Source organism: Rosa rugosa, chromosome 1 (assembly GCF_958449725.1).
Source record: "Rosa rugosa chromosome 1, drRosRugo1.1, whole genome shotgun sequence".
In the NCBI taxonomy this organism is placed as follows: domain Eukaryota; kingdom Viridiplantae; phylum Streptophyta; class Magnoliopsida; order Rosales; family Rosaceae; genus Rosa; species Rosa rugosa.
The window spans coordinates 10,379,730-10,392,513 of NC_084820.1; the positions used below are offsets into that span (position 1 = coordinate 10,379,730).

General features: G+C 39.5%; 1 protein-coding gene across 3 annotated transcripts; it reads right to left on the reverse strand.

Annotated features, from left to right (window-relative positions):
• Positions 1-4,704: 4,704 nt before the first annotated feature.
• LOC133716599 (alpha-mannosidase-like) lies at positions 4,705-12,655 on the reverse strand. Of its 3 annotated transcripts, none has more exons than XM_062143288.1 (29): positions 12,227-12,655; positions 12,041-12,124; positions 11,867-11,955; positions 11,593-11,767; positions 10,884-11,003; positions 10,698-10,781; positions 10,538-10,609; positions 10,286-10,399; positions 10,044-10,144; positions 9,871-9,964; positions 9,431-9,598; positions 9,237-9,326; positions 9,021-9,086; positions 8,879-8,935; positions 8,557-8,776; positions 8,195-8,331; positions 7,812-7,868; positions 7,650-7,709; positions 7,156-7,227; positions 6,824-6,871; positions 6,529-6,648; positions 6,255-6,341; positions 6,031-6,143; positions 5,856-5,943; positions 5,628-5,738; positions 5,453-5,548; positions 5,330-5,377; positions 5,151-5,219; positions 4,705-5,055 (listed from the first exon to the last, which is right to left on the reverse strand). In XM_062143288.1, the coding sequence occupies exons 1-29, from the start codon at positions 12,434-12,436 to the stop codon at positions 4,867-4,869; spliced, it is 3,039 nt and encodes a 1,012-aa protein (XP_061999272.1). In that variant the 5' UTR covers positions 12,437-12,655; the 3' UTR covers positions 4,705-4,866. The 3 variants fall into 3 exon arrangements, with proteins under 3 accessions (XP_061999272.1, XP_061999276.1, XP_061999281.1); XM_062143292.1 differs by having other exon boundaries at positions 6,276-6,341; positions 12,227-12,652; XM_062143297.1 differs by lacking the exons at positions 12,041-12,124; positions 12,227-12,655 and having other exon boundaries at positions 11,843-11,948.
• Positions 12,656-12,784: the final 129 nt, after the last annotated feature.

Below are 12,784 nucleotides of genomic sequence, written 5' to 3' on the forward strand. Positions count from 1 at the left end.
ATTGACGGCTATTGGGGGGCAATAGACGGCTATTGGAGGGCAATAGACGTTTTGAATTTATGTGATCTCTTTGTTTTTTTTCTGTGATCAAAGTTTTATTTGTCTAAATTTAGGGAGATTAGTTCTTATTTTGGCAACTGAAAGTCTTATTGGGAGGCAATAGACGTCTATTGGGGGGCAATAGACCATTGGGGCAATAGACGTCTATTGGGGGGCAATAGAGGTCTATTGCCCCTCTATTAAGGGGCAATAGATGTCTATGGGGGTAAAAAAACTTTCCGGTGAGATTTTCAGCAAATTCCGGTGGCCGGTGACCGGAATCCGGCGAAAGTTGACCGGAATCCGGCGAAAGTTGACCGGAATCCGGCGACCGTTGACCGGAATCCGGCGGCCAATGACCGGACTCCGGCGGCCGGTGACCGGGCTCCGACAAAGTCTCCCATGGTTTCTCTCTCTTCCATTTTCTCTCTCTCTCTCTCTAAGTAACAAAGGGGTAAGGGTAAAATGGTATTAAAAAAATTTAAAAAACAAAAAAAAAATCTTAATTGGGTATTAGGGAAGACCTCCTTAGAGTGTTTTGGGTAAGAGAGAATTAAAAAAACTTAATGGGGTAAGTGGGAAAAAAATATCTAAAAATGGTGTAAATGGACAAAACCCCTTTATTTTATCTCATGTCATGGACATATTTTTCGAACTTTATTACTTCAAAGATATAAGAGCCAATGGTTTTCATGTGGAAACACATTGTGAGAATGGACAAGAGTTCCTTTGCATCACCTCTAATGACTATGGACATAAACGAGTATGAGAGAGACTTATGTGTCGATCTAGTGGGTTGTATGCAACCACTATTCGAGTAATTGAATCCAATCATGTTATATGATTTATGGGATTCTGACACATATAGGCTTTGGCATGACCGTCTGAGACACCCAGGTTGTGATATGATGATCCGTATATTAAAGACTTCACACGGACATCCATTCTTCAGAACGAAGAGAAGTAAAAACCAAAAATTGGTTCGAGGAGATGCACCTGCGCCTTACGGCGCCAAGACTGTGCAAGACCGGCCACTTAGGGCCGGCGCCGTCTACCTTCTACGGCAACAACATGGCATTGACGCCATGGATCATTGTTTGACTCCTCCTTCTACTTCTAAAGTCAATTGTGACTTCATGGCTAAACCAAAATCCTCAGTGGTTGTCTCTAAAGCCCATCATTCGTTCTGCAAAGCCTGCTCTTTAGCAAAATTAGGATCGATACCATCCTATGCAAAGGACACTAAAGAAAATATACCATTCTTGCAAAGAATTCAAGGTGATATTTGTGGACCTATTCAACCACCATGCGGACCATTTCGATATTTTATGGTGTTGGTTGATGCATCGACACGCTGGTCACATGTCATGCTATTGTCCACTAGGAACGCTGCATTTGCTAAACTCCTAGCACAGATTATTAAGTTAAGGGCTCACCACCCTGATCATCCTATTAAGTCTATAAGGTTAGACAATGCTGGGGAGTTTACATCAAAGACTTTTGATGATTATTGCATGTCCATTGGGATTAAAGTTGAACATCCAGTTCCTCATGTTCACACCCAAAATGGTCTCGCAGAAGCCGCCATTAAACGACTATAAATGGTCGCTAGGGCATTGGTAATGCGCACCAATCTCCCTATTTCTGCTTGGGGCTATGCAATATTGCATGCAGCTGTGCTTATTTGTCTGAGGCCTACTGCCACTCAACCCTTTTCTGCGTCCCAGATGGTGACTGGGTATGAGCCTAATGTCTCACACTTACGCATATTTGGGTGTGCAGTTTATGTGTCAATTGCGCCGCCACAGCGCACCAAAATGGGTCCTCAACGACGATTAGGCGTTTATGTTGGATATGACTCTCCAACTATTGTCCGCTACATAGAACCCTTGACAGGCAATCTCTTTACCGCAAGATTTGCGGATTGTCACTTCGATGAGACAATCTTCCCGTCGTTAGGGGGAGATAAGAACATCAATGTTCAACAGGAACGCCAGGAATTGTCGTGGTCTGTCCCCACTCTGTCTCATCTTGATCCCTGAACCGTACAGTCCGAAATTGAAATGCGGAGAATTCTCGATCTTCAGAACGTAGCAGAATCGATGCCTGATGCGTTTTCTGATATCGCAAAAGTGACGAGATCACACATACCTGCTACAAACGTGCCTGCAAGGATTGATGTCCCTAAAATCAGAGGACATGACGCCATCTCAAGGGCAATTGAGTATGGCGCCAACGTCCCCTCTCACAGTGATGGTGACGTTATGGCTAGGCCCATGGCTCCTGCCAGGAAGCGCGGGAGGCCTATAGGTTCGATGGATTCTCGCCCAAGAAAGAAAGCGAGTTTGGCACAAAATAATCCATTAATCATCGATGTGAATAATCCATCTCATGAGAATATTCCGGATTATGGTTATGTCCGAGAGACATCATTGGGGGACGCTCCAATGTCAGAACCAACTCCAGAGAATAGAGAGATCTCCATAAATTACACTAGTGTACATGAGATGATGGATAGAAATTCTATGGCAATTGATGATGCGTTTGCATATCATGTTGCAAAATGAATAATAGAATATGATGATATCGAACCTCGCTCTGTTGAAGAATGTCAACGAAGAGCAGATTGGCCTAAATGGAAAGATGCGATCCAGGTTGAATTGGATTCACTAACAAAGAGACAGGTATTTGGGCCTGTAACGCAGACACCCCCAAGTGTAAAGCCTGTTGGCCATAAATGAGTCTTTGTTAGAAAGCGTAATGTGAAAAATGAGGTGGTAAGATATAAAGCCCGCCTTGTGGCGCAAGGTTTCTCACAACGCCCTGGAATCGACTACGAGGAGACATATTCTCCCGTAATGGACGTTATAACGTTCAGCTACCTTGTCAGTTTGGTAGTTTCCGAAAAACTTGACATGCAGCTTATGGATGTGGTTACAGCATATCTCTATGGGGATCTAGATTCAGAGATATATATGAAGGTTCCAGATGGACTTCAATTACCCAAATCAAGTAGCTCTAAACCACGGAGCGCGTTTTCAATAAGATTAAAACGCTCACTATATGGATTAAAACAATCCGGACAGATGTGGTATAACCGTCTAAGTGACTACTTGATTGGGAAGGGATATATTAACAATGAAATATGCCCATGCGTGTTCATTAAAAGAACAAGTTCCGGATTTGCAATCGTAGCAGTTTATGTAGATGACATGAACCTAATTGGAACTCTAGATGAGTTGAAGGAGACTGCTAAATACTTGAAATCCGAATTTGAGATGAAAGATCTTGGGAAAACACGGTTTTGTCTCGGTTTAGAACTCGAGCACCGTAGTGATGGGATTTTGATTCATCAGTCTGCATATACTCAGAAGGTCCTAAGGCGCTTTAATGAAGATAAAGCAAAGCCTGCGAGTACTCCCATGATCGGCCGTAGTCTTGAGCCCGGAAAAGATCCGTTTCGTCCAAGGGATGAGGACGAAGAACCATTAGAGGCCGAAGTGCCCTATTTGAGTGCAATAGGCGCATTATTGTACTTAGCTCAATGCACAAGACCGGATATCTCATTCGCAGTGAACTTGTTAGCTCGACATAGCTCTGCGCCAACACGCCGCCATTGGATTGGTGTAAAGACAATCTTTCGATATCTAAGAGGTACGATTGATATGGGCCTATTTTATCCCTACAGAGAGACGAGGAACGACGGAAGAATGGGATCGGACCCCATTAGGCATGGAGCCGCCGTCCATACCATGACCGTCGGCCATATTGCCGCCAACGCCGCCACCAACACCAAGGGTGGCCGGCCTCACCCTACTCCCCTCCATCAAAACGACAATGATGTTTTGATGGGTTTTGCTGATGCAGGGTACCTCTCTGACCCTCACAAAGGTCGCTCCCAAACGGGTTATGTCTTTACCATGGGAAGCACTGCGATATCTTGGAGGTCTACAAAGCAGACCTTTGTTGCTACTTCCTCAAATCATGCAGAGATTATTGCTCTACATGAAGCCGTACGAGAATGTATATGGCTAAGGTCTGTAATAAGACATATTCAAGGAAGTTGTGGTTTGAAGTCTACCACAGATGAACCTACATGCATTTATGAGGATAATGCAGCTTGTATTGAACAAATGAAGTTAGGTTTCATCAAAGGCGACAACACCAAGCATATATCGCCTAAGTTCTTTTATAATCAGCAACAACAATCACTTCTAAATATTGAAGTGAATCAAATCCGATCAAGAGGATAATGTAGCGGACTTATTCACTAAGTCGTTACCTAAATCCACCTTCGAGAAACATGTGAAGAGCATCGGATTGAGAAAATTATCCGAACTCCCACGATTGTAGCAATCAGGGGGAGATATCGACATCAGGGGGAGTTATGATGTCTACATGTTCGATCTCGAAGAGTGAATGACGTGTTGTGCTCTTTTTGTCCTTCGACCAGGGTTATTTTTATCCCACAGGGTTTTTGTTACCTGACAAGGTTTTTAACGAGGCAACGAATGAAGCGTCACCACCAAGTTTGAAGCGGCACAAGGGGGAGTGTTGAAGGAAAATCGACTTAGTGTGCCTTATCAAACTAGGAGTAGTAATAGGAGAGAAGGTTCTAGAATTCCTAATCATAGATGGATTAGTATTCCTTGTAACATTAGAATATGTACTTTGTAATCCCTATATATAGGGCTCCTATTCTCAATAATATGTTGGACAATTCTCTCTACAATCTCTCTCAAAATCTCTTTTCCTTAAACAATGACATACTTATGGAATCATTGGGGCTTTATCGTGTTGAATATAACAAGATGCAAAATAGACTACCTAAAATTTCAACAAGAAGGTACGTATCTCCATGGGTCCAAGCTCAACAACAAGAGTTGAACTATCGACAGGGCCGCCTCTTACTGGTGTAGGTTCTTCTCCTGTTGAACCCTCGACTTTCCATGTCATCTTCTTCATCTCTGACTTCTCTTGGTTTGCTGACAAGCTCACTTCTTTCAACTCCTTTATCTGAAGGTTCAAACACCAACAGAGTAGGTAAACAATCACCAACAGGATGACCACTTAATCTTATTATCCTCAAATCTGGAGTACGAAGTACATACCATTTTTCCTGTTAGCATCTTCTTCAGTTCAACTTTTGCCAACGTAGAATATTGAGGAGCTTCATCAGCCTAACCAAATGAATACAACATGAAAGAAATGAATGCAAAGTAGGAAGCAAAAGTTGTGTTAACAGTTGAGATCATGCATGGCGCGTTATTAGTTGGCTTATTTCGATTACCTCATATAGATGTGCTAGACGGAGAAGTACACTTCCACCATCCAACTCCTGCAAAAGTAAGGTGTGTGAGAGACAGAACTCCAAGCACTTGATATATTCTACAGCGGTTTAATATACAGTCACCTGAAGAGTAATCAAAGCAACATTGGGAGGCAAGCTGTAACTTGAATCCATGACAGACCCTTTTGTTAAATGAGATGCAGTCCAATTCTCCAAGTTCTGAACAGGCAATTAAATTATAAGAACAACTGTGATGATGCTTATTTGGCAGCCATCTGTAATCATGGTCAACTCATACCTCATGGGTGAAAGCTAGAAGAAGTGGCGAGTAAACTTCTTGTCCAGTTGTCCGACGCCATTGGGCACCATCCCCGAACTGGTTTATGCTCATATAATAGTTTCCTCGAACCTGGACACAAAACAGGATAATGAGAAAACATAAAGTATGGCAAAAACATTCTGTGCAATGCTTATGATAGGAAGAAACTATATACAATTCCAAGGCTGTTGTTCTGTAACATTATACCGTTAGTCCTTGACATGTATTATTCTTGATGCACACTGTTTCATCAAGGGCTTCACCCACCCCTCTACCATCATCGACCAGTAGGCGCCTTGAGTTTATAACAGGAAGAATTAGATTGTGAATAAAGGAATTACTTGATCTGAAATGCTGATAAAACAGCGAGTCAAAATCGAACCTATGTAGCATCATCTCTACTTGTCCGTCTTGAATGCTGGATCCTCCAGTGGCACGATCAACCAAGACTGAGAACTCAGATTTGTTATCCGAAGTAAAGATCCCAAGGTTTAGCTGAACAGGAAAATGACTACCATTAAAAGAAACACTAAAATAGGTTGGAACATCTTCAATCCATTCTTAGCTAGTTCTAGTATACGTGTGTCTCTGTATGTTCATGCTCACTAGTACTGTTAAGAAAATTACTGGATAGTAGTTTCCTGCAACAGGTTGATTAACTGAAAGGTTCCAGTCTGCTCTATAATCTCGTACCTGCAAAACCATGATTTAAGCAACGAATTTAACAGTCCACAAGACATATCAATAATATATTAAAGTATTATTGTTGGTCCAAATCCTAGCGACCAAGTTTTCCGAACAATGGTTAACCAAAGACATTCATCAACTAAAATTTCCCATAGAATACTTGTATTGGATGAGAAACTCATTATGGAGTTACCCTTTTAATGAAATCCCTCCCATTGGAATCGGTGTAAAACATCTTGTTAGTCTCCATGTTTGCTGTCATTCGTGTGATGACCTCTTTACCAACACCGTCGTCTGTAGGAATTGGACCAATCTTCAAAATAAAAATATGTCGTTAGAGCTCAAGAATTAAGTCTAGGAAGATGAAAATTATTGATTCATTCAGTAAATAAAGCATTCACCAGCCTTATGAAATATGGACAGTTAGATTTCAAAATAAAGAAAGATAATTCTTTCATCAGATAAAAAATGAGAGGTATATCACTTACAGTATATTCAACTTCGGCATGCTCTTTGTCTCTGTAAACTCTAATGACCTAATAATAACACAAGCTTTCATTTAGTAAAACGTGGTTGGTGACAACATGAACCAATGGGGTGAATCTATCATATCTAAAATGGTGATGCAGCACTCGCTTTATGTCCACAGTTTATAAAGTGAACATCAGATCCACTTCTGCATTGTTATTACCAAATGATGTTTCTGCTAGTTTGTTGAAGGATGTCGAAGCTCACACAAAAAATATAAATTACTTGTTTAAGGATCTCAGATATCAAAAACACAGCCCACCCCAGAAAGTTATTTGATAATATGCCAAACCTGATAGATCCATGAACTGAATTCTTGGTGAATCTCATCGAATAATGGTCCACGAAAGACCTTCAAGGGTACCTGTAATACAAATAAAATCCTAAAATATTTATAATTTTATAGTGACAACAGATGAGATACCAACACTTGTATATATTATTGTGTATTAGCTTGATATTGTTAAATTGTTACAAAATGTTCCTGATGATCCAACCATGTGGGCAGAAACATAAGAAAGCTAAGGCACACTAAAACACCACAAATCACATATGAATAGATTTTGTTCAAAATCAGGAAACTTTAATATGATGCGAGTGATACGGTGAACAACAAATGAGAAGATGCAGGATAAAATAAAAATAAAGAAGCAAAATAAGAAGAAGAAGAAGAAAGATGCAAGCTAGAACTGAATACAAATATTATCTCTCAATTCTTATCTTATATATTCAAATTCCAAGTGATTTAAAGCTTGAAAAGTGCATGATATGCAAAAGAAGGCTTACAGATCTTGACACAATAGTTGGAGGGGCACCATTAGGCCGGAATATATATGCACCTGAAGCCTGATTCAGTGATCATAAAATTGCATATATTAGTTCATGAAGCACTTCATTGACTTGAATTACATGATTAAGTATCAAAATCCTAGCACAGAGGTTGGAAACCTGGCCATCGGTGCTTGAACCATACCAGAGGTAGCTCTGCTGTATTGGTACATCAACCTGGCAATATATATATATGATGATTAAATAAAGTTGATGTAAACTTCCACCACACCAATTTGAAATAAAGAAGCAAATCCACCAATCTTTTATGCAGTTCATATATGTAAGCCTACGGTCAGTAAATATTGTGCAGACTATGAACCTTGTGTAACAGAAAGGCCTTTTGTAGTACAAAGCAGAAAAGGAAAATGACAACCAAAAAAGAGCTTCTAAAGCATGTACAGTATGTAAAGCAGAGTAGCAGACTAAGCAAACCTACAGTATGAGGAATATGAATGATTGTGCGAGGCTACTTACTGTTTGAGAAATGTGAAAAAACTTACTCCTGTTTTAGAATTATACATCCGCTTGAGTTGTCCAGAAGCAGAAGAAAAGGACATCTTCAGATCTCCTGGTCCAATTTCAATGGTCTCATTCTGTGGACTGTCCTTCACAGAGAGAAGTCCAACTCTTCTTTTCCCTACAAAAAAGTTTGGAATACATATGTAAGGAGATCTATGAGTATAGCTGTCTTATGCTATTCTATAATAGCAGATCAGAACTTAAAAGCCCATTGTAATAAACCTGCACACTACAAGATAGATAGGCAACAAAAAGTATAAATAAATAAATAACAGGTCAGAGGACATCTTGAGAATTGCCAAGGCTGAGAAGGAGAGAGAAAAGGAATGCACATCTGATCTACCTTTGGTAGCTCCTCTAGAGATGAAGTATGTGTCCCAACCAAGTGGTGACACAGAGGCTTGAAAGATTAGCCAGTACTTGGGAATTTGTTTTGATGACTGTCCCAAGTAGGCTTCTGTATAAAATGTTCTTAGATTGCTTGTAACATTATCCATACTCACATATTGTGTCTCGAGGATGTTTCCGAAGGAATCTTGAACAACAAGATTATCATAATTAACCTGATTGAAATTTTCACTCTCAAACCACTTGAAAAGGAAACCAAAATGAAAATTCAGGAAACCTACACTGATAGCATAAACTTAATAGAAAACCATACTCACAGGTATCCTAACAATCTCAGTGCGATTCCATCCAAGAGGATTATATGCCACAACAACCTGAAAATAACAATTAGTTAGAATGAACGAAAAAAGAAGAAAGATCTTCCTGTCTATTATCCATTTAGAGAGAGATAGAGAGTACCAAGCTCTTCCCTTCTGGAATATCTTCCTCCGTTGGAGGGCAGAAACTGATATTGAGTAGTCGACACTGATTAAGAAATAAAAGAGGGTGGAAACTCAGCATAGACGAGGAGGATTGACTAGATTCTTAAAAGTTGGAACTTTAAAAAAATTGTTAGTATATCTAGAAAATTGGCACCAATTGATCCAATGTGCTACGACCACAATGAAGTGTCACCTGGCTAAAAGTAACTGCAGGGTCTTTACATTGATCTCCAGATTTATTTGTAGTTAGGCACGACAGAGCAGAACTGACAACAGCTTCTGCCTAGAAAATGCCATTCTGTTATATACAGCCTACAAGGATAATAACAATGCCAGAGACAAAGGCAAAATCAGAAGGAACAAATTAGAGAGATAGTAATTCGCAACCTCACTGACACCAATTGACAGGCGCTTTACATAATCATTTGTTGTATGTTGTTTAGCAGTGCCAGTGGCAGCATCGTGGTGCTGTGCAATTCCTAAAGCATCTCCAAGGGAATAGGTACTTGAACCATTTACTCTCTTTCCAACCAGAAATTCTAGTTCTCTTGCTGCCTTTGTACACATAGAAAATTACAGTTGACACTGACAACTTAGTAGATGATAGGAAGAGTGGATCCTCTTCTTGCATTGGTGAAAACATGCCAAAGATGAAAACAGTATCCTTAAAGATATTTCCATGTCAAATGGTGATTACAATGTGAAAGCACATTGCGCTTAAAACTGACAGCATGCATTACAGAAATGAGGGAGAAGAATTTGAAACTATTTTATCTTGGCTATGAATGATTAGTTGATTACTATATGCTAGAATGACATTGCCATACCAAATAATATCCGCTCAGTGATCGAATATATCTTTTCAAACCTGGGCGACTAGTAAAATAACCGGTCCAATAAGCATTTATTATATCTGCATACCTGTCATTGGCAAACAACGTATGCAATAAGTCAGTAAATACTGTTCAATAAAAGAGGCAAAGAAGAGACTGATACTCACGGAAAATAATCCTCAGTTTTTAATGGCCATGATTGATTTGCTGCATTTTTAGCATCAGTGTAGAGAGACGGTGTAGAATATAAGGCATTCACTCGGCCATCCTGAAAAATTAACTCAACGAAAGTCATGTATCAGCCTAAATTTTTCTGAAGCTATCTAATGGCAGCTCATGTTAAACAAATCAGCATTCTTTATCTGAAAAAGGCCACAAAATATTGACGACCTTGATGATTAAACCCCACCTTATTAACATAGTGAATTAACTTGTCCATTTGTTTGAACCAAGATTCAGCATATTGGTACTGGAAATCATCTCCCATTGTCCACATCATGTGATTTCCCCTAGTCACATTTGCCTGTATATAGAGATCATTCAAGAATTCAGCCTTCACCATAAATTTTAAAACAGCAAACTGGAAGGAGCTTTATGAAACTCACAACTCCCTAGAAAAAAGATGACACTGGAAAGAAAAATCAAGCAGCAAAGAGCTTACTTGTGTAATTGCAGCAGTAATAAAATCATTAACGCGCAGTTCAACATTGTAGTCAAAAATAAGCGGATTATCCTGCAATTTATCATTTAAAAGATCAGGACAATAGTAAAGTCAGCAAGAACATCTGTTTCATGGGAAGGAACTCTTTTGAAATGAAAACCTGCACAGGGACAAAGTCATCAAAAACTTCAAAATGGAAACCATCTGGCGGACTATAGTGACGAGGAAAGGCATTGGCAAAAATCTGCAAAATATCCCAGACATTTGTGTAGTCAGCCACTCAGCCCTCAAATGTAGTCTTGGATAAAGAACAAATAAGTAAGATAACAGGATTTCTGCTCCGAACCTGAGATGAAGAACCAAAAGTTTTGGATCCACGCCATATAACTTCAAGAGACTTATCTCCCTTACGCTGTGCTCTGTCCTGATAATCAATCCTTGCAAAATGTACAGAATCGAATCCAAGCTGCAAGCAAATTGTAAGAACCAAACTATTTCAATCTTTTTTACCAGTACCATACAATAGTACAATACAACAAATGTTAAATTATAACTGATCAATCATGATGGTTACGACTTATGACTTGAAATCAGAAATCTTATATCGAAGAGATATGTAAAAGGAAACTTCAGGTTAAACATAGTAGTCAATCCTTACAAAATGTACAGAATCGAATTCAAGCTGCAAGCAAATTGTAAGAAACAAACTATTTCAATCTCTTAGGCAAACTATACAATACAACAAACAGGTTAAGTAATAACTAATCAATCAAGTTGAATGGTTTGTAACTGCTCCAGATAGTATACTGGATGCCCTCATGTACGATCTTAATCGTACCTAGTTTAATACAATCTTTCTTTGTTTCAAAAAAAAAACTAATCAATCATGATGGTTCTGTCTTGGAGATCAAAATCTTATATGAGAATAGATATGCAAAAGGAAATTTCTGGTTAAACTTAGTAATTAATACTCTAAAGTAATTTAAGAGAAGCATGTATGACTCACAAAATATCAAAAGATGAAACATTGCTGATTGAATTTGAAAATTATGTACCTCAGCTCCAAGTAGGTAACCCTGCACAGCAGAGTGTCCGAAAGGATCAATTTGCCACCCCGCTCTAGGTGTCTTGTTGAACTGCTGCTTTATAGCAAGGTGGCCTAGAGTTGTTTGGTCAATCATGTCTATGTAATGGACTGCAGCCTCATCATGCATGCACCAACCTCCATTTCTATACATTCACATAAAATGCTTATATCAGATTAAAAGTTCCAAATGCAAACACAACTATACAAGTGTAAAATACCAGTTGATTGCTATAGGAACATACACAAACTCTAACTGGCCAGCATCTACTAGTTTCCGCACTCGTTCTTGAACTTCCACACTCTGGGTTAACCACCATCTTTGGAAAAATGCCTAAAATTCATACCAAAATCAGTTTGACAACATAAAAAAACACATGACAAACTCTAACAAAATGTAATGCTAATTAGCATCCTACCATCTCAGCAAACACAAACTTCCTATTCGGATCACGAACCAACGATTCAACGACAGAATCCAACGTATTCTCAACACAAGCACCCTACCAAAATCAACACGTTTCATTTATTCATTGCTAATTCAATCACATCAAAAGTGTATATATATATATATATGCTTATAAACTCGAGCAAGAATGAAAGACCTGAATGCTGTTATTTGATCCAACATAGTACTGATCAACAGTCTTCAACCAACCAACGTCATCATGGGAATGCGCAACCAAATGAACATTCAACTTCCCTTCCACAACACCACTCCCGGTCTGGTACTTCACAAAAACTCCATCAACACTCGCCACTCCCAACCAAACAACCACAATCACAAGCTCGAAAAACGCCGCGAGCTTTAGCATTTTCAAACACTAAATGATCAAAAACTGAAGCACCGGCCTTGGAATGCTCCGAGTTTATGGAAGAAGTGATGGAGAGACTTGTAACTTGTAAGCACCGCTGTGATGGGGAGTTTTGGGCAAAAGAGGACAAAAGGGGGACCTCGGTTTCTCCTTTGGCCAGCTCAACATTATAGAGATGGTTGAGGAGAGAGAAGGGACAGTCAGTACGAGTCGCCATATGGGCCTCCATTTTGTGATCGAGCTGCTAGTGTCAAACGCTTAAAAGTCTCTTGTCTTTGAGCTCTATAGGAGATGAAAACTTTTTTTATGGCGGAGTCTGAGACTCGGAGCCGTTTTTTAATTCTACGA